We start from the raw sequence: 20,254 nt of genomic DNA, 5'->3' as shown, positions 1-20,254 counted from the left end.
TCAAGTGTGTTCCTGTCTCAGGGCCTTAGCATTAGCTGTTTCCTCTGCTTGGAACATTCTGCCTTGATCTCAACATCACTCCTTCGCTCCCTTTAGGTGTCTGTTCAAATGTTTCCTCTTGGACTATCCTATTATTTAAACATCCCCTGCTTCTATCTCACCCTCTCATCCCTCATCCTGCTTTATTTTTCTTTATAGCACCACCACAAACTAACTTTGTACGTGATTTGTCCTCTCCCCCAGACTATAAATTCCATGAAAGTGGGAGCTTTGTACTGCTGCTGCTGCTAAGTCACTTTAGTCGTGTCTGGCTCTGTACGACCCCATAGACAGCAGCCCACCAGGCTCCCCCGTCCCTGGGATTCTCCAGGCAAGAACGCTGGAGTGGGTTGCCATTTCCTTCTCCAATGCATGAAAGTGAAAAGTGAAAGTGAAGTTGCTCAGTTGTGTCCGACCCTTAGCGACCCCATGGACTGCAGCCTACCAGGCTCCTCCATCCATGGGATTTTCCAGGCAAGAGTACTGGAGTGCGGTGCCATTGCCTTCTCCAGAGCTTTGTACTAGTCATGTTTGAATCCCCAGTCCTGGAAAAAGTGTCTGATATGCTGTAATCACTCAAACAATATTTGTTCATCTAAAAACAGATGAAGCTTCCCAGGACATTGCCAATTTTCAGGGGCCAGAAGGAATTCAAATTTGGGGCCAGTTCTATCCTTTAAAATTTTGAGAAAGCTGACTTTAGAGCTTTAATAATTGACAAATGCATTCCCTTAAACCTAGCCATTGAAATTCTAGAAATTTATCCCAGAGAAAAAACTGGAAGAGTACATGAGAGGGAACTGGAACCCAGTTAGCCCTAATTTTTTAGGGCTAGATAGCCCTAAATTTTTTCAAGAGAAGACTGAAGGGAGTGAAATAGCAGGATTTTAAAATCTTGACAACTAATTTAAAAAATATGTAAAACTATTGAGGCCAAGAAAAACAGGTTGTAGGGCCAGATCTGCCTGCAAGCCACTGGTTTATAACCTCTGCTTTTATCCTCTGCAGACATGCAAACAGACACCCAGGGAGGTGTGGTTTTGCTGACAGCAGAGTCCAGAACTGCGTCCAGTGATGGACTATGCATCACGTCAGGTGCGGAAGCACCCAGAAGACTCATGAGTTGATTTCCAAGTGATTGCTACCTTGGAATCCAATTGGGGCTTATTCCCTGGCTCCTCAATAACTCCATCGGAAAAGGATAAAGGGAAGAAGGACCCAACCAGCAATCCCTGCCCCTCTATCGAAAGTGCCAGGACAAGTGTGATGGGAGTAGCTGGATGAGAGAGCTGTGTTCCCTGAACTGATGTTTACGGAGAAGGTGAGGCTCTTGTCCCTCTCTGCCTGTGTTACCGCGACCGACCAGAGGGGGCGTGCTACAGCTGGAGATGTGCATCTGTCGACCTGTCTTAAGCGAGAGAAGAGGGTTCTGGATCTGAGATGTAGACTACACCCTGGAATCGGCTCAGGCAGCTCGCCTGTATTGTCACCTACTGGGCTTGTATACAGGTGGGGTTTGGGGCTGGGGAGCATGAATTTCAGCACTCACCTATCTCAGGCTTTAAAACAAGACTTTGGTATTGGACTTCCCTGGTGGTCCAGTGGTTAGGAATCTGCCTACCAATGCAGGGGACATGGGTTCAATCCCTGGTCTGGGAAGATTTCACATGCTACGGGGCAATTAAGCCCGTGTACCACAACTACTGAAATCCGCAAGAGCAACTACTGAATTCTGCAATAAGAGAGGCCTACATACTGCACTCAAGAATAGCCCCCATTTGCCGCAGCTAGAGAAAACCCATGGACAGCAACAAAGACCCAGCACAACCAAAAATAAATTAGAAGTAAATAAATAAATAAAGAGTTGAGGATTGCCTGTCACATCATCACATCATGCAGTTAGTCAGTCATGTTTGACTCTTTGCCACCTCATTGTTCGCCAGACTCCTCTGTCCATGGGATTTTCCAGGGAAGAATACTGGAGTGGGTTGCAGGTTCCTTCTCCGGGGGATCTTCCTGACCTAGGGATGGAACCCGGTCTCCCACATTGCAGGCAGATTTTTTACCATCTGAGTGACCAGGGAAGCCACAAGTTGGCTAAGGATTGCCTAGGGTGAAAGCAACGGTGGGCCAGAAAGGCAGCAATTGGAAGAACATAGGCTAAAACAAATAAGAAAGCAAAGTGAAGGTTAATTTGCTTATGAACACCCTTCTTCCCTTTGGGCCTGAGGAAAACATTTAATCAAACTTTCATAAGTTCTGTCTGGATGATCAGCCTTAGCTGTAAATCTCACTAAAGGCCTGACCTTAAATGGTCCAGGGGAGCTTCAGCTGTTCTCACCCAGGATGTTTCCTGTCCTGGTAACAGCTCTCTGGCTTTCCATGTGCAACCATCTGTCTCCCTTTCTCAGTCTGTGATGTTTGGGGAGAGCCCACCCATTCTCCCCAACTACCCTGACCCCTGTCTTTCCCCAGGAGTGAGCACTAGTTCCAGGCCTAAGCAGGTAGTGTATCTCACCCCATTGGCTATAGCGATTGGTCTAAATTGGCCCAGAGAGAGTCAGTCCCAGGACTTGGGAGGGTGCAGTGGGAAAGGAAGGCCACCACTACAGTGACATATAAGCTGAGAGCTGCTGGTGACCCCATCTTCCCAAGACTGGGGAGAGCCTTATGGAGGGTAAAACCAACCCAGAGGAAAGCAGAGCTCAGAGACAAAGAATAACATCATTTGAACCCTAGGATACAGCTGTGTTTGGGCTTTTCATTTCTGTAGGTCTAGAAAGTCCTTTTTTAGCTTTGGTTAATGTAAATTGGAGGTCTGTTACTTGCAACAGAAAGGGTTCTAACAAATACAGATGCAATGACGGAAAGGAGGCAAAGAAAGAAATCTATTACCTTCTTGCTGTTTTCTGTGAGCCACTGAATTCTCTGTTGATAGAGTTCAATAGCTCTGTTAAAACACCAGGAAGACTTGTCACCCAAGGTCAGTTCCAGCACCGAGCAATGCCCACTCACATACTGAAGGAAAATGCAGTGGGAATTTTTTTCTTTTAATGTGTCTAAGGCACTGGGGGAATATAAGGCAAAATCTAGCCAGGAAAAAACTGAAGGTCTTTGTTTGCTGGGGCAAATGATGAGGGGGGATTGTGGAAAGGTCTCTTAGTGTTGCAGCAAGCACTGTAAATGGTGGAGCCAGAGGTGGGCTTCAAGGGAGGGTCAGTCTGTGCGGGATGGGGGAGGGTTCTCATGAGGAAGGTGGAAGAACATTCTTGCTCTTCTCAAATCTGTGTCTTCTCAGGTGAGACTTCTAGTCACTTGGACATAATCATAAGTGCACAACTGAGACTGCTCAGCGTCGGTTTCTCAGTGGATTGATGAACAAAAAATTTTGTTTTTGAATAGTAAGTGGCCAGGGGAACTTCTAGAGTTTCCCTCATTGCAGACTATTCCTATGGCTATTTGAAGATCAGCCTGTAACAGGTGCTCAAGTGAAGGGCTCAGTCATCTGAATTTAACTGAATTGCCCTCACTGAGGTAGGTGGGATTTGGGGGCCCAGAAATGGGCCTCTGGGCATGAACTCATGGATGGGGAGCAGTGGGCAGAGTCATAAGACACACAAGTAGGTGCAGGCAAAGAGCATGGCCTCCATGATGAGATGTTCTTGTCTTTGAGACCCAGCTTTGTTGTTTACTAGCTGTGTGACTTGGACAGGTATGGTAAACTCTGCAGTTTCAACATCTCCAATGTGAAGATAATAATAAGACTTTATTCAAGTCAATTTGCTGAAATTTACTTTACTTGAAACTAATTCTCTGAAAATCAATTTCCCAAATGACCAGTTAACTGAATAGAACATTCCTTAGAGTGCTGGATTCACAATTAAAACCAATCAACCAAAAATACTACAGAAATCTTTAAAATCTGTTTAAACTTCCAACTCAATAAAATATGCTATAAAAGTTACAGTTAAAATGCTTTGATAAATTTGACAAATTGGTCACTCAGCAATTGATTTTCCATTAACTGTCTTGAGAATAATGCTATTTTTTGAGTCATGAAGATTAAATAAGATAATGCGTACAGCCTTTAGCAGAATTCCTGACACATGAATAACTGTTGGTTCTTGATTATTATTCTAGCCTTTGAAGAAATCTCAGGCAAGCAGTAATCAAGCAAGCAATTGCTACACAGGGGATGGAGCTAACAAAATCTAGTTTGGGGAAATTCCATGGTGGTCCAGGAATGAGGACACTGCTCTTTCGCTGCTGAGGGCCTGGGTTCGATTCCTGATCGGGGAACTAGGATGCCACAGGCTGTGAAGTGAGGCCGAAAAAAGTAAAGAGAAGCTTTAAAAAAAATCTGGTTTAGGGACTTCCCTGATGGTCCAGTGGTTAAGACTTTGCCTTCCTATGCAAGGGGTGCGAGTTCAACCTCTGGTTGGGGAACTAAGATCCCATATACCTTATGACCCAAAAACCAAAATGCAAAACAGAAGTAATATTGTAATAAATTCAATAAAGACTTTAAAAATGGTCCACATTAAAACAAACAAACACTGGTTTGGAAGTGGGGGGACCTGAATATTTTTAACATACATCTGTAAAGATATGAACCCAATCAATCTGTCACTCTTAATTGTTACACATCAGATGAGGCAGTGAGGTTTCATCCAAAGGGGCCATGGGTTTTAAGAGGGTGAGAAAAACTGATATAGTTCAACCTTCTTTATTTGAAAAAAGAAGACATTGGAGCCAGAAGTGGGAAGAGAACTGTCCACAGGCCCAACAGAGCCTGTCGTTTGAACAAAGTCACTTTCAGAGAGCTGAAACCAGGTAATTCTTGAGCTCTGGGCTTGTTGGGAGGACATGAGAAACATACTTACTCAGAAAGCTTGGCTTCAAATTGGTGGACGGTCTGGGTGGGGAAGTGCATTTTCTTCGTGACACTGCTGGCCTCCTCCCTGAAGAAGCAAAGTCTCATGAAAGGGTCGCTTGGGCTCAGGAGGCTGGATGTGTCTCACAGGCTTGGGGGAGGGGAGTGGCTTCCAACTTACAGCACGGCTGTGCCCTGGCATAGCAGGTCAGCCAAAGTGAGTTTCTTAGACTTTAAACTGTGCGCTGAAAGCCAATCTTCTGAATTCTCCCAGACTGAAGGCTGGGTCTCATCCCCCTGCAGCCTCTGTGAAACAGAAGCCAGAGTCAGGGAGAAAACAGTGAAAAGAGAAGGCAAAGCTCAGGGTGTTTTAGGTCCCTCCACGGGGACCCCCAGGGGGTGCCAGCCTGACTGGTCCTACCCAAGAGAGTCTGTTCAGGAACTCGCCTTGCTGAGGCAACAGATGTGTGCAGAGAGGCCTGTGTTGTGGGCCACCTGCCCCTGATCATACTGGTGCCCATCCCTCACCTCATCCCCAGTATGTCCCCAGAGGAGTCAAGGGGTCACTCCCTGCATCCTGCCTTGTGAGAGACTGAATACATGGACACACAGTTGCTAGACCCCGCGTGACTACAGAACTCTGACCCACAACCTCTGTAGCAACCAGTCCATGGAGACAAACCGTAACCTCTCCAGCAACTGGATCAGGAGGTCAGGACTGTGACGGGGCTGCCACCGTTCCTATGTTCAGCCCTTTTCAGCTCAGGACCAGCCAGAGAAAGCCAAACATGCTCCCAAACCAATCACAGGAGATACCCAGCTTCTAGTGAGCTCATCTCTGGCTTCTGTGTGCCTGCTCCTTCAGGGCACACCTGACGCTTCCTCATTCTTTTCACTCTAAAGTTTACCTATTTCCCTGCCTGCCTTTGAGTCTTTGCCAAACACAAGTGATGGTGGTGTGTTTATTTCTGTATTTGCATTCTCTGTATCTTTTCAGATATATAAGTTTTGCCTCCCTCTCAGTCTGAGGGATCCTCCACAAATATTTGTTGACTAATGGAAAAGGGAATAAGTTTCCCTGTCTATTCCAGAGGCCAGAACCAAGAGCAGAGGATAGAAATTTTAGCGGAAGAATTTCCTAGTCATCACAGGAGTCTGCCATGAAATGAACAAGCCTCCTTTCTTGTGCCTGGTGATGCCTGTGTCACTTACATAATGCTAAGCTCAGGATGTGGGTGGTGGCCTTGGTGATAGAGCTGAAGTCATTGACAGCAAGCATTCAACATCGCTGATACGTTCTGGGAGCCAGAAGGTGGGAGAGAGCTGACATAAGGCTCGGAGCCCATTTTCCTTGTTCTGAGCCCTGTTTTGAGGTGCTAGGGCTGCAGTGTGAACAAGATAGAAATGTTCCTGTCTTCTTAGAGCTCACATTCTAGTGTGGACAGAGGGTCAGTAAAGAAAAGCAAAATCAACGTACATAATTTTAGCAAGGAACAGTTATATTAAGAAAGTGGGGCAAGGGAATGTGACAGAAAACGACTAGGGTGGAGATGCGGAATCGCTTTAGCTGAGATGGGAGTCAGAGAAGGTCCTTCTGGAAGTTCAGGAGGCAGCCCTGTGCGACCCTGGGAATGCACATTCCAGGCAGAGGCAGACTTGGGGCTGGGTCAGAGTTCTCCCAGAACAGAAAGGTGGCCAAGGTGACTGGAGTGCGCATTGGACACAGGGTATGTGTGACACGAGAGGAGCCTGGAAAGGTGCAAGGCCTGGCGCAGACAGGGATTCTGTGAGAGCTTCCAGCACAAGCACCATTGTTTGAATGAATCAATGGGCCTTACATGTTGCCAGGGTTGGCCATCACTCGGGGTGAGGAATCCCATCGTCAGGGGAGGCTGGATCAGACCCACAGTGAGAAACCACCCTGCCGTGTCCGATGACTGTGGAAAAGACACGCACTGCTTAGCCCGCCGCAGCCCTGTCTACACCCAAGGATGGCTTTGCCCGTCTCCTGTGCACCTGCTGAAACCCTGAGTGAGTCCTGCTCGGGCTTGTCTTTGTCGGGCTGTCGCTGCAGAGGGTGAGGTGGTGGACAAGGGGATGCAATTATCTGCTGTGGCTGACTGAGCTGCATTAGACAGAATTAGATCTGATAGAGGATTCTGAAGGAGGAACGGGCAGAGGAAGAGAGAGAAAAGAAGGGGGTGCAGTCCTAGGCCTCCCACTTACTAGCTTGTGATGCTGGGCAAGCCATGCATCTCCTTCTTCACCAAACAGTGCTTAACAATGACTCTTGTTTCCGCTCAGATGTGGTGGACAGAAGACTACAGTCCATGGAATCGCAAGGAGTTGAACTTGACTGAGTGACCAACACACATACACAGGAGATAACGAACAAATGGACAGTGAAAATAAACTGCTGCTGCCCTATTCCAGCTAGATAGCATTGGCTGCCCTACATCTGTGCCTGAGGCCTGCTCACCCTCTGTTTCAAAAGGAAATTAGCAACTGTTAAACACTAATAATTAGAGCAAACACTTAATAGCGCTGCTTTAATGCGACAAGCACTTCACATATATTATTTATGTCTGTGAAATAGGTTTCATCATTGATAACCTCATTTAACTGACTAGGAAACTGAAGTACTGAGAATTAAGTAATTTGTTCAAAGTCACACAGCTAGTAAGTGGTGGATTCAGACCCAAGCAGTATAGCTTGAGTCATGCGCACAATCACCATACTATATGGCCTTTAGATTTACCACCAAACTCTGAATGTCTTTGTGAAGGATCGAGAGAGAACTGACTGAAAAGACAATTTTCTCATTATTTCTCTCCGCTAATTAATGTCGCCCCTGTAATCTTAGCCCCAGCCCCACACTTAGGGAGCTGCTGCTCTGCATCATGTAACCACTAGATGTCACTCTTCTCATCTTTCAGGACAACCACCTCCCTAGTTTGTAACAGAAACAGGTAGACTTCCCATTCAGCTTTTTCTTCTATTTTACTTGCATTTGAAATGCTCCATCATGCTTTAGGACATGGATTTTGTATTGTTGATATTTGAAGAGCTAATATTAAATACAGGCTTCCCTGGTGGCTCAGTTTTAAAGAACCCACCTGCCAATACAGGAGACTTGGGTTCAATCCCTGGATCAGGAAGATCCCCTGGAGAAGGGAATGACAACCCACTCCAGTATTCTTGCCTGGGAAATGCCATGGACAGAGGAGCCAAGGAGTGGCAAAGAGTCGGACACGACTGAGCATCTGAGCACCATTAAACACATTATGGATTTTGACTGTAGACATACTGATTACACGCTAAAGGGTGTGCTTGACATACAGAGTACGATCTTTGTTGGGGCAATCCATTCTCTCTTTCCCACTGCAATTTGAGAGGTAAATGAGGCCCCGGTTGTGGCTGATAAGTAAGAGTGGTCCTTGTACACCTGGGAAGTCATGTATTTGATAAGAAATTAGGTGAAATAGATACTCACAGGATCAACATCTAAGGTCACTGAGAGAATGCTTCAGAATCTCCAGACTCTACTGACCTTTGCTCATTTCCTTGTAATTAAACTTGCTTTCCTGTTAGTGCCAATACTTGAGAAAAGTAAAACACAACGATTTTCCTGATTTTTAACCACCAGCATTAAAATTGTATTGTTTTTGACTGATTATCATTTCAAAAGATTTTTGTTAAACTCTAGTATGGGTAGAGAGTTATGGGCCAGACTTGCGCGGACAGCCCCCCGATGACAGTTGTTTCTACGGTAGAGTGAGCTGTGAGTTCTAGACAATCCACTCACCACCGCAAGAAGACAGCTCATCAACATGATGAGAGTCACCAAGACCACAGTACTGGTTATTCTAGAGGTTAATTCTCCTGCCGCAACTCTCTCGCTCCAATAGCACTTCCCAAAACTGAATTTTGGATTTAGATTTTTTAGGAAATCCTACAAGAAAAACAAATCTCAGGAAGGAGCATCTTAGAATTAAATTCCTTAGTCTTCAAGCTTTGATAACAAGGACAGCATCTTCACACCCTCCTGAATATTTGATGATATGGCCAAGCAGGCTATACTGTTTCTATAAATAGCATAGAGATTCTTTAGTAATTTTTAAAGACAGGAGACTAGAGATGAATTCTTAACTAGTCCTGAGATCCTACATGAAGAAAGAAATACCCAGAATTTAACACAGTCTGCATTCCCGGCTATGATTTGTGAGCACGGCTGCACAGTAGAAGCACTTATGGTTTTTACCAGTAAGTCCTGTGTCTGGTTAACGTGCGTAACCAGGAGTCCATTGTCTAGCTTTTGGTCAAGTTCGTTGATATTCTTCTGGTTCAACTGCTTCTGTGGATCTCTGTCATTGCTTCTCCTCATGCTACAAAACACAAAGTCATTTGGTCAATGCCCTGGTGCCAGACGTTGATGCCAGACTGTCAGGGCCTGCAGAAGCATTTTTATTTCTGTGTAGTAACTGGGGGAGTTTCTTGTGTAGATCTTGATAAAATGTGGATGCCAAGTTCATAAGACATGTTATTTTATTGTTTTGGTAGTTAGGTAACTGAAGCCCTCAGGTATAAGATGATGCAATTATCATTTACCCAGTCTCCCTTAAAGGCACGTATTTCCCCCTCAACTCTCATGAAAAAAAAAATGTTATTGTTGTTGCTTTCATTTGGAAAAATCAGAGATGCTTACCAGTGGTTTTCCAGAAATGTACTGTCTTGACCGTGGAAGACATCACTAATTTGTGTGGCCATTGTAAAAACATCCAGTGCTTATTTTCCTAGAGAGCAAAATAATACCAGAAAGGGATGAGTGCAACACGTAGACAATGGCCTTGGAGGGCATCTATATGCAGCTCAACTCTTCTTTAATTCATTCATTCAGTAAGCCCTCATTGAACGCCTACTTGATGCGTTTCTCAACTTCAGAGTTTCTGACGTTTTGGACGATTCTTTGTCATGGGGTCGTCCTATGCACTGAAGAATGCTCTACCTATCAGACGCCAGGAGCGTCCCTGCCCCTTGGGTTGTAACAACAGCAACTGCTGCTGCTGCTGCTGCTGCTGCTAAGTCGCTTCAGTCGTGTCTGACTCTTAGCGACCCCATGGACTGCAGCCTACCAGGCTCCTCTGTCCATGGGATTTTACAGGCAAGAGTACTGGAGTGGGGTGCCACTGCCTTCTCCAAATACTGTCTCTAAGCATGGCCTAATGTCTCCAGGGAGCATAGTCGTCCCCAGCTGACAATCATGGAGCTAGACATTGTCCTTGTCCTGCCAGAAGGAGAGACTGATGTTAAAAATTAAATATAGTAGGGGCTTCCCTTGTGGCTCAATGGTAAAGAATCTGCCTGCCAATGCAGAAGACACAGGTTCAACCCCTGGTCCAGGAAATTCCCACATGCCATAGAACAACTAAGCCCTCACACCACAACTACTGAGCCTGCGCTCTAGAGCCCAGGAGCCACAACTACTGAGGTCTCGAGCCCGAGAGCCTGTGCTCCAAACAAGAGAAGCCACTGCACGGCAACTAGAGAGTAGGCCCCGCTCGCCCAAACTAGAGAAAGCCTGTGCAGCAGTGAAGACCCAGGGCAGCCAAAATAAATAAATGAATTTAAAAAATTAAATATAGTAATAACAAATTGTAGAACGTGTTGTGAAGGAAGGATAGAGAGTAATCAGGAATCTCCTTTGCGTAGGTAAGGTGGTCAGTGAAGGTGTCTTTTGAGCTTAGACCTTTTTGTTGTTGTTAATTTTTGGCCCATGGTATGTGGGCCCTTAGCTCACCAACCAGGGATCCAACTCCCTGAACTGGAAGGTGGAGTCAACCACTGGACCACCAGGGGAGGCTTGAGCTTAGGCTTTCTTGAAGGATGAAAAGGAGGTGGCCGTGGTGAAGTCTGGCAGAGAGGACAGCAAGTGAACTAGGCAGAGAAGACAACAAGTGCCCATAACGATTTAGAGGATGAGGGAGTGGAGAGGGAAAACATTAAGATGAGGCCGAGTTTTTCCTCTGACAACTGCCACTCAGAGGGTGGGTCCCTGCAGCTACTGCTCGCAGCTTATGGGGGTCAGTAGACGTGGGCCTGACAGATCAATCAGATCCTCCCTCTGGGAGTTCAGAATGAAGAGCTGTGAGGCCACCATGTACATTGAGAAGCAGGGAAAGACCATCTTCAGAGCCAAGTTGAGGGCAGGGCCATTCCCGGCCTTGGTTTCCCTGGGGCCTTTCTCTCCTGGCTTCTTCCTCTCTCTGCTCCTTCCTAGTCTCTTTTGCAGGCTCACCTCTACCTGAGCATTTTAAGTTGGTGTTCCTCAAGGATAAATCATGCACACAGGTCTCCTCTCACTTTCTCCTCTTTTCCTAGGCAAACATCCTTGTCCTTGACTTCAACTGTCATCTGTATATCAGTGACTCCCCATTGTACGTCAAAAGCCCAGACCTCTCACTTTGACTCCAGACCTTGTGTTCAATTACATTGAATATTTCCATGTGGAGCAACTTAAACTCAGCATGTCCAAGACTGAATTCAAATTTTCTACACACTAGCCTCTGGTCTTTGTTCCCTAACTTAGAGAAAAGAACCACCATCCATCTACTTATATGAGTCAGAAATGAATTATTCTTGATAACCTCATTCCGCATATCCTCTCTATCATCTAATCTTGCTTTTTTTCCCTTTTTTTGGCCATGCTGTGCCACATGTGGGATCTTACTTCTGCCACCAGAGATCGAACCTGTGCCCCCTGCAGTGGAAGCCAGAGTCCTAACCACCAGACTGTCAGGGAAGTCCCTAATCTTGTAAATTTTACCTCTCTCAAATCTCACCACTTCTGTCTCCACTGACATTTCTCACATCTAGGCCACTGTCACCTGTGCCATAGATGACTGCAGTAGATCCTAACTGGCCTCCCTATATCCCTTCAAATCTCTTCTCACTGAAGTCAGAGTGATTTTTTTTTTTTTTAGTTTTCTGAATGTTGAACTTTTTTTTTTTTTGTAACAGACTTTCAGATTTATTTATTTTTTTCCCATACATGATATTATACATGTTTCAATGCTATTCTCCCAAATCTCCCCACCCTCTCCCTCTCCCACAGAGTCCATAAGACTGATCTATACATCGGTGTCTCTTTTGCTGTCTCGTACACAGGGTTATTGTTACCATCTTTCTAAATTCCATATATATGCGTTAGTATACTGTATTGGTGTTTTTCTTTCTGGCTTACTTCACTCTGTATAATAGGTTCCAGTTTTATCCATCTCATTAGAACTGATTCAAATGTATTCTTTTTAATGGCTGAGTAATACTCCATTGTGTATATGTACCACAGCTTTCTTATCCATTCATCTGCTGATGGGCATCTAGGTTGCTTCCATGTCCTGGCTATTATAAACAGTGCTGCGATGAACATTGGGGTACATGTGTCTCTTTCCCTTCTGGTTTCCTCAGTGTGTATGCCCAGCAGTGGGATTGCTGGATCATAAGGCAGTTCTATTTCCAGTTTTTTAAGGAATCTCCACACTGTTCTCCATAGTGGCTGTACTAGTTTGCATTCCCACCAACAGTGTAAGAGAGTTCCGTTTTCTCCACACCCTCTCCAGCATTTATTGCTTGTAGACTTTTGGATCGCAGCCATTCTGACTGGCGTGAAATGGTACCTCATAGTGGTTTTGATTTGCATTTCTCTGATAATGAGTGATGTTGAGCATCTTTTCATGTGTTTGTTAGCCATCTGTATGTCTTCTTTGGAGAAATGTCTATTTAGTTCTTTGGCCCATTTTTTGATTGGGTCATTTATTTTTCTGGAGTTGAGCTGTAGGAGTTGCTTGTATATTTTTGAGATTAGTTGTTTGTCCGTTGCTTCATTTGCTATTATTTTCTCCCATTCTGAAGGCTGCCTTTTCACCTTGCTAATAGTTTCCTTTGTTGTGCAGAAGCTTTTAAGTTTAATTAGGTCCCTTTGTTTACTTTTGCTTTTATTTCCAATATTTTGGGAGGTGATTTTTTAAAAACAGAAATCCAGGGCAGTCTCTGGTGAACTCGCAGTTAGGATACTGTGCAGTCACTGCCACGTCTGGGTTCAATCCCTGGTCAGGGAACTAACATCCCACAAGGCATAAGTTGCTGCCAAAAAACCCCACAGACCCAACATCACACCCCCTCTTCTGCCTCTTGATTAAAACTGTTTAAAGTCTTCCCTTTATTTCTAGAATAAAGATTAAGATCATAACGATGGCATTTGAGGCTCACAGGCTCTGGCCACTGTCCAACGACCTCTCCAGCTTTCCCGCTCCACCACCCTTCACCATGTCTGTGTTCCACAGCTCCCCTTCCCCTTCAGGCCCTGGCATGCTGTGCATTTCCTTTAGTCACAGGACTTTTTCATGGGCTGGCTTTGCTCTGAACATTCTCTTCCCCTCCTTGCCCCCAGTCACTCATCCTTAACTCTTCCGCTCACACTTCACTTCTTCTGCGAAGTCTACCCCACCATCCCACTCTATTCCAGGTTTCTTGTGTTATGTAAACTATCACAGAACTTGCTCCTTTCTTTAAAAGTACTTAATTTAGAATAATACATTCATTAGTGTGATTTTTTAAAATTGGCATCTTTCTCCCGTGAGACTATAAATCACATGAGAGCAGGGACTCAGTTCAGTTCAGTCGCTCAGTCGTGTCTGACTCTGCAACCCCATGAACCGCGGGACACCAGGCCTCCCTGTCCATCACCAACTCCCGGAGTTCACTCAAACTCATGTCCATTGAGTCAGTGATGCCATCCCGCCATCTCATCCTCTGTCGTCCCCTTCTCCTCTTGCCCCCAATCCCCCCCATTATCAGAGTCTTTTCCAATGAGTCAGCTCTTCGCATGAGGTGGCCAAAGTACTGGAGTTTCAGCTTTAGCATCATTCCTTTCAAAGAACACCCAGGGCTGATCTCCTTTAGAATGGACAGGTTGGATCTCGACTGCTGCTGCTGCTGCTAAGTCGCTTCAGTCATGTCCGACGCTGTGCGACCCCATAGACGGCAGCCCACCAGGCTCCCCTGTCCCTGGGATTCTCCAGGCAAAAACACTGGAGTGGGTTGCCATTTCCTTCTCCAGTGCATGAAAGTGAAAAGTGAAAGGGAAGTCACTCAGTTGTGTCCGACTCTTAGTGACCCCATGGACTGCAGCCCACCAGGCTCCTCAGTCCATGGGATTTTCCAGGCAAGAGTACTGGAGTGGGGTGCCTTTGCCTTCTCCAGGATCTCAACTGGTAGACAGTAAATATTTTGAGGAGGGGAGGTAAACCTTGATTCTTGAAGAACTGACCTCACTTCCTGCTCTTGGGTTCCATTAGATACTTGTTCCTACTAATCCCTCCCTTTTTGCAGGAATTCCTTCTAATTCCTCCCTTTTTGCTTTCTGCATGCTAAGTTGCTTCAGCCATTTCCGATTCTGACCTCTTGTCACCCCTTGTGACTCTTCGTGACAGGCTCCTCTGTCTGTGGGATACTCCAGGCAAGAATTAGGGAGTGGGTTGCACTCCACTTCCCAACCCAGGGATCAAACCCATATCACTAGTGCCGCCTGGCAACTTCATTTAGGTTTCTTGTTATTTGAAACCAAAAAAAAAAATTGCCTAAAACACAGCCAGTGGGAATCTCCAGATGGAGTTGAAGCTTAACATTGGAGTGGGTGTTCTCATGAAAACATTAAATAGTTTAATGATGGTTCAGGGACTTTCCAGGTGGCTCAGTGGTAAAGGGGCTTCCCTGGTGGCTCAGACAGTAAAGCGTCTGTCTGCACTGTGGGACACCCGGATTCAATCCCTGGGTCGGGAAGATTCGCTGGAGAAGGAAATGGCAACCCACCCCAGTACTCTTGCCTGGAAAATTCCATGGACTGAGGAGCCTGGTGGGCCACAGTCCATGGGGTCACAAAGAGTCAGACACGAATAAGCACACACACAGCAACATAATGATGGTTCAGCAACTTCTTTTTCTCTTTTGGGTCTTTAAATCTCTTATTCAGAAGAGTTTTCTTTTCTGGGAAGCACCAAGATAATGTGGCAATGTCTCAAAAAATAGCTGGCTCTACTTACAGTTAGCTGGGAAACTCTCGGTGGCCGAGACTGTTGGAATAGAAAGGCCTCGTGAACACTGGATGCCCCTCAGGCTCAGTTCCCTCTTTTCTAACAACCTAATGGACTCAGAGGCTTGCACAACTGGATTCCGGGGTGACTTGTGTTGGCTGATGGAGGAGTATTTGGGCTGCATAAAACTAACATAACAGTGTGGCGTGCTAAAAGGAGCACTGGACCTTTGGTTTCTCCATCTGCAGAATGGCGTGGGGATAATAGTAACTGTGCTGTCTACTTCAACTCCATCAAGAGGCTCCGATGAAACTGAGAGTATATAAGAGCTTTGGAAAATACAAAGTACTATATGAATGAGGAATACCATTTTAAAACCCACCACATCTTCAAGCACTTCAGCATATGACTCAAGCACTCATTCATTCTGTGTACATCTATAGAGTGCCTCTTCAGAGCCAGAGAGACCCGAATGGGGAGGCAGAGCTGGACAGCCCTTGCCCTCAGGCCTTTGCTCAATGAAACCTTCTCAGAGACGTCTTCTTTGATTGCTCCTCCTCAGACAGGACCTCCTCTGCCCTGTTTAGTTTTCTCTGTAGCACATTTCATCATCTGATATTCTATATATTTATTATGTCTCTGCCTCACTCTCCCCTACTCATCAGTCCACTAGAAGATCCTTGAGGGCATGGACTTAGTTAACATAACTAAGTTAGAACGGTTCTTTGTAATCATTGCCTAAAAAAACATTGGCCCCCAAACATTTGTTGAATAAATGCACTCAGGGCAGGTCTGGAGTTTAGACAAAGGTGGGCCACGTTACCTAGGGAGACTGGTCACAGCAGGGGGAGAGAACATGCAAACAGGTCCTCAGGAAACGGCACCTTGTCAAAGGGAGAGAGGTAGCCCTGATTAGCGGATAAAAGAGAATCTGCAGCTAAGTTCCTGATGTGCTAACATCTGGATCTAGGATTCTCCTAACTATCCAGGATAAAGCCACCCCCAGGGTTCATATTTTTAACTGCCTAGTAACCTCTAGTCTTGTCCCGATCCGACCCATTTTACAATCTGCTGCCAGAATGATTTTCTGATATGCAGAACTGTCTGTATTATTACCTGTTTAGAACCCTGCCATGGCTCCTCAGTACCTAGACAAGCAAACCAGATCTTCTTCAAAGACTTTTCACTCCTTTTGCCTCTATTCTTTACTCACCTCTCTACCTCATCTTGCATCCTTTTGTGCACCCTGATAACCCCACTTATACACCTTGCTAATTCATCCTCTTCTTTGCTCAAGTTGGATCTACTTCTAGAAATGCCTTTGCAACAAAAAGTTGTTTGATAAGAAAACCCAAGAAGTTTTTCCTGAACCCCATTTGCTGCCCCCAACCCCTAAGGAGGAAATAATTTCCTCCTAGTCCTGCCCTCTGGCTGTCTCATACCAAATTGTCACAGTTCTTCTCCCTTTTTTTACTGTTGTACCCCCAGCATCTAGCACAATGCCTGGCATGTAGACAGCAGGTGCTCAAGACCCAGGCTCCCTGAGTCTTTCTCACTCAGTCCAGAGCTTAGTGTCTGGGCCTCCCCCACCCTCTCTCTTACCACCCTATCAATACTTGTGACTCTCAACCTCACCTGCATTTCTCTATTTCTCCAACTCTGGGAGAAGGGCCCTGGTCATCCCAGGACTCTGTTTTTCCTGGTTCCCACTTCTAGTTCCTCCAAGCAACAGTGAAGCTTGGTTTGTCGGGAAGTGTTAGCCGGTATCCAAGGTAACAGACTGCACCACTGCAGCTAGAGGCAGGGACAGGGAAAAAACGTTCCTCACCCTGGGGAAGAAATTACCACTTTGTTGCTTGTAACAACCTCTCCCTGGGCACTCTGCTTTTCTCCACCCCCACAAAAGCCAGGAACAGGATTTGGAACTCTTCTCTAGTTTTAGAACCTCTGGGTCATCGGAAAACTATGGTTTAGGCCAGTGGAGCCCTGGTGCCTGCTGCCTTCCTGTGCTAGGAACTGAAGACAGACAGCAGAGGACCTGTGACATGCGTGAAAGCTGATGACCTTCCTTCTCTTCTGCAGATTCCCTGGGGCCCTCCAAACACACTCCCTGGGAGAGGTCTGGCAGTCCCTCACCCCCACCAGCTCCAGCTCCACCCAAACCTGGCTAATGCAACAGCAGGCTCAGTGATCTCTTAGCATAAGAGGAGATCACCTACTACAGTGGTTCCCAAGCCCAGGTGCCCATCACAATCATCTAGGTTGTTTGCTAAGAAAACATACCTACATTCCCATCCGGCAGACTGATACAGAACTGTAGCAAAGTATGGGAACATGAATCTTTAACAGTGGTTCCAGGTGATTATGATGTAACCAGCTCTTAGCCCACAGTTGGGGACCTTTCCAGCTCCTTCTATGGAAGTCAAGAGAGATGAAGTGATGTACTCAATGTCAACTAACTAGCTTGTAGTAGCGAAGGGATCTGCACTTAGTTTTTCTTCTCCAGGTCATTCCTCAAATCACGATCTTCACTTACTGAATCTTTAATTCGTAATTTAGAACATGTGCTACTTGTGGTAGTCACTATGTGATAGAGAACCCCTTCAGATGTTGACCCCAAGATCCCTCTATAGGTCAGATCAGAAACAACAAAATTCTTCAAAACAGAGACAGCTCACTTATCACCTCTCACTCTGGGCAGACTAGTTATGGGTGAGAATAGCAGCTATAAATCATGGCATTTGGTCAACACCAACGAGGCACAAGTGGAGGAGCCTAGAAAGAGGAAAGAAGTCAGAAGAGGGAAGTCACAAGATGCCAAGAGAAACCAGCCAAAGGCTACCCTGTGAGCAAGAGGTGAGGGTCCTTGGGCCCACCTGATTGGAAATCCTGGGTGGAAGGGGCTGGCTAGCTTTGATACACCATTTTTGGAGACACAAGGGCTCAAGATAGATGGTTTACTGCCCTCACAACATCCTTTGCTCCTGGATAACGGATTTTCAACATTTTACAAGAAGTAAAACCCAACATTGAAAAGTTCATTGTTACTACTTTTTTCTATTTGAGTTTACATGACTCATCTCACACGCTAGTAAAGTAATGCTCAAAATTCTCCAAGCCAGGCTTCAGCAATACGTGAACCGTGAACTTCCAGATGTTCAAGCTGGTTTTAGAAAAGGCAGAGGAACCAGAGATCAAATTGCCAACATCCGCTGGATCATGGAAAAAGCAAGAGTTCCAGAAAAAGATCTATTTCTGCTTTATTGACTATGCCAAAGTCTTTGACTGTGCGGATCACAATAAGCTGTGGAAAATTCTGAAAGAGATAGGAATACCAGACCACCTGACCTGCCTCTTGAGAAACCTGTATGCAGGTCAGGAAGCAACAGTTAGAACTTGACATGGAACAACAGACTGGTTCCAAATAGGAAAAGGAGTACATCAAAGCTGTATACTGTCACCCTGCTTATTTAACTTATATGCAGAGTACATCATGAGAAACGCTGGGCTGGAAGAAGCACAAGCTGGAATCAAGACTGCCAGGAGAAATATCAATAACCTCAGATACGCAGATGACACCACCCTTATGGCAGAAGTTAGTTAGAAAGTGAAGTCGCTCAGTCGTGTCCGACTCTTCGCGACCCCATGGACTGCAGCCCTCCAGTCTCCTCCATCCATGGGATTTCCCAGGCAAGAGTACTGGAGTGGGGTGCCATCGCCTTCTCTGTTGTAAAAGCCTAAGTTACTTAAAAGATTAAAATGACATGCCAAAGCATGGGGAAGTGATGGATGTATTCAATGTCAAGAGGAAAGTGGGAAAGTATAAAGATTCTTTAAGAGACAAAAACACAACTCAAACTGGCTTAAGGAAAAAAGGGAATTTATTTACTCAGAAGACAGAAAAAATTCGGGAATAATTTTGGCCTTGGGCATGGCTTGATCCAAAGGCTAAAATTATGTTAACAGAAATTTGTTTCCATTTCCTTGTGATGGCTGTGTTCTTAGGTAGGCTCTTTAGGAGCGTTTGGCAAACTTGGGACGTCAGCCCTCAGCTTCCCCCTCTACAGCCTTCAGCACCCTAAAGGAAGGAGAACAACCCTTTTCCAGGAGAGTCCCAGGCTTGGCTTGGTCACAGGACATACTCATTCCTGAACCGATCACTGTGACTCTGATTGGCCACATCTGGCTTCTGCATCTAGTCCTGGAGCCAGAGGGTGAAATTAGCCTCATGAAAAGATCTGATTTTGTTGTGGTTTAACCAAAGAAGGGGACACTAGGCAAACATGACTGAGGAAAGCCAAAGCAAGAGAGAACAGTCCCCAGAAAAAGAGGTCAAGAAATCAGATCTGAAATCAGAGGGAGGAGGGACCTGCACAGTGTTTGGGAGCCATAGTGGTGAGATGGCAAGACCTAAGGGGAAACGTGTCCTTGGTACATCCAGGAAGAAAGTCCAGAGGCATAGGCGCTTCTGCCTCACCAAAGGTCACCATGCCCCAAGTGTGGGGATTATTGCACCATTCGGCCTGGAGGAGCTGATGTTTGAGCAGCAATGAGTATAGGGGCTCACCACCAGAGGGGTCAGTCAAACCGCCGGAGGGGACTTTCTAAAGTTTCAGCCATGGGTCTCTGCACAACTCTAGGGTGTCCCCAATGGCCAACAGATTTCCTACCAACAAGGAAGAAGAGATCTAGTTGATTTTTTAAAGTGCTATAGGTAGGATAGGGGATGGCCTTTTTGGGAAAATTTCCCTATGTGCTCAATTCTCAAAAGGGTTCCGATAAAACCAATGGATGACATGATGTAATTCGCTAGTTAAGGAAGTAAGCACTATAAAATACCAATTAGCAATGATTGCAGAAAGCTTGACAATGAGCAGTGAATAATGGCAGATTAAAGACAGTAACTTATGTAATTTTTTCTTTCAATATGTAATGTTTATAAGTAGAGACTACCTTTTATGGTTGTTTGCATTCCACATCCAGAAGAAGCAAACCATAGATTTAGCTGCTCATGTCTGAGCCAAGGAATCATGCATCTGGGACAAGCTATTTTTATTTTCTTTAGACTAGCCAAACTAGCAATGTGGGACAGCAGAAGCAGTTCTAGATTTGAAGTCAGGGAACCTAGGTTTGAAACCCCGTTTCACTAATGAAACTTTGGGTAAATGGTTCACCCTTCTGATTCTCAGTGTTTTCTAATTTATAAAATACTGTCTCCCGCCTCATAGGAGTATTAATCGACACATGGAAAAAC

At 45.5% G+C, this 20,254-nt stretch overlaps 1 protein-coding gene across 6 annotated transcripts in view; it reads right to left on the bottom strand.

Moving 5' to 3' along the window:
• VWA3A (von Willebrand factor A domain containing 3A) overlaps positions 1 to 16,882 on the bottom strand; it is a 58,385-nt gene extending 41,503 nt beyond the window's left edge. The window contains exons 1-8 of one of the 6 annotated variants that reach the window (XM_019988274.2): positions 16,636 to 16,882; positions 15,824 to 15,884; positions 9,618 to 9,705; positions 9,174 to 9,297; positions 8,718 to 8,864; positions 5,094 to 5,218; positions 4,923 to 5,000; positions 2,935 to 2,989 (exon numbers count right to left, since the gene is read on the bottom strand). In XM_019988274.2, the coding sequence (XP_019843833.2) occupies positions 2,935 to 2,989; positions 4,923 to 5,000; positions 5,094 to 5,218; positions 8,718 to 8,864; positions 9,174 to 9,297; positions 9,618 to 9,679 (591 nt within the window). In that variant the 5' untranslated portion in view covers positions 9,680 to 9,705; positions 15,824 to 15,884; positions 16,636 to 16,882. Of the gene's footprint in view, positions 1 to 2,934; positions 2,990 to 4,922; positions 5,001 to 5,093; positions 5,219 to 7,138; positions 7,269 to 8,717; positions 8,865 to 9,173; positions 9,298 to 9,617; positions 9,706 to 15,823; positions 15,885 to 16,635 lie in introns of those variants that run through there. The other 5 variants (XM_019988273.2, XM_070779774.1, XM_070779773.1 and 2 more) reach the window with 5 other exon arrangements.
• Between the last annotated feature and the right edge of the window lie 3,372 nt (positions 16,883 to 20,254).

The sequence above is a fragment of the Bos indicus genome, chromosome 25 (assembly GCF_029378745.1).
Source record: "Bos indicus isolate NIAB-ARS_2022 breed Sahiwal x Tharparkar chromosome 25, NIAB-ARS_B.indTharparkar_mat_pri_1.0, whole genome shotgun sequence".
In the NCBI taxonomy this organism is placed as follows: Eukaryota; Metazoa; Chordata; class Mammalia; order Artiodactyla; family Bovidae; genus Bos; species Bos indicus.
Note: the sequence above shows the minus strand (reverse complement) of the source record. Positions and strands in the feature narration are given on the sequence as shown.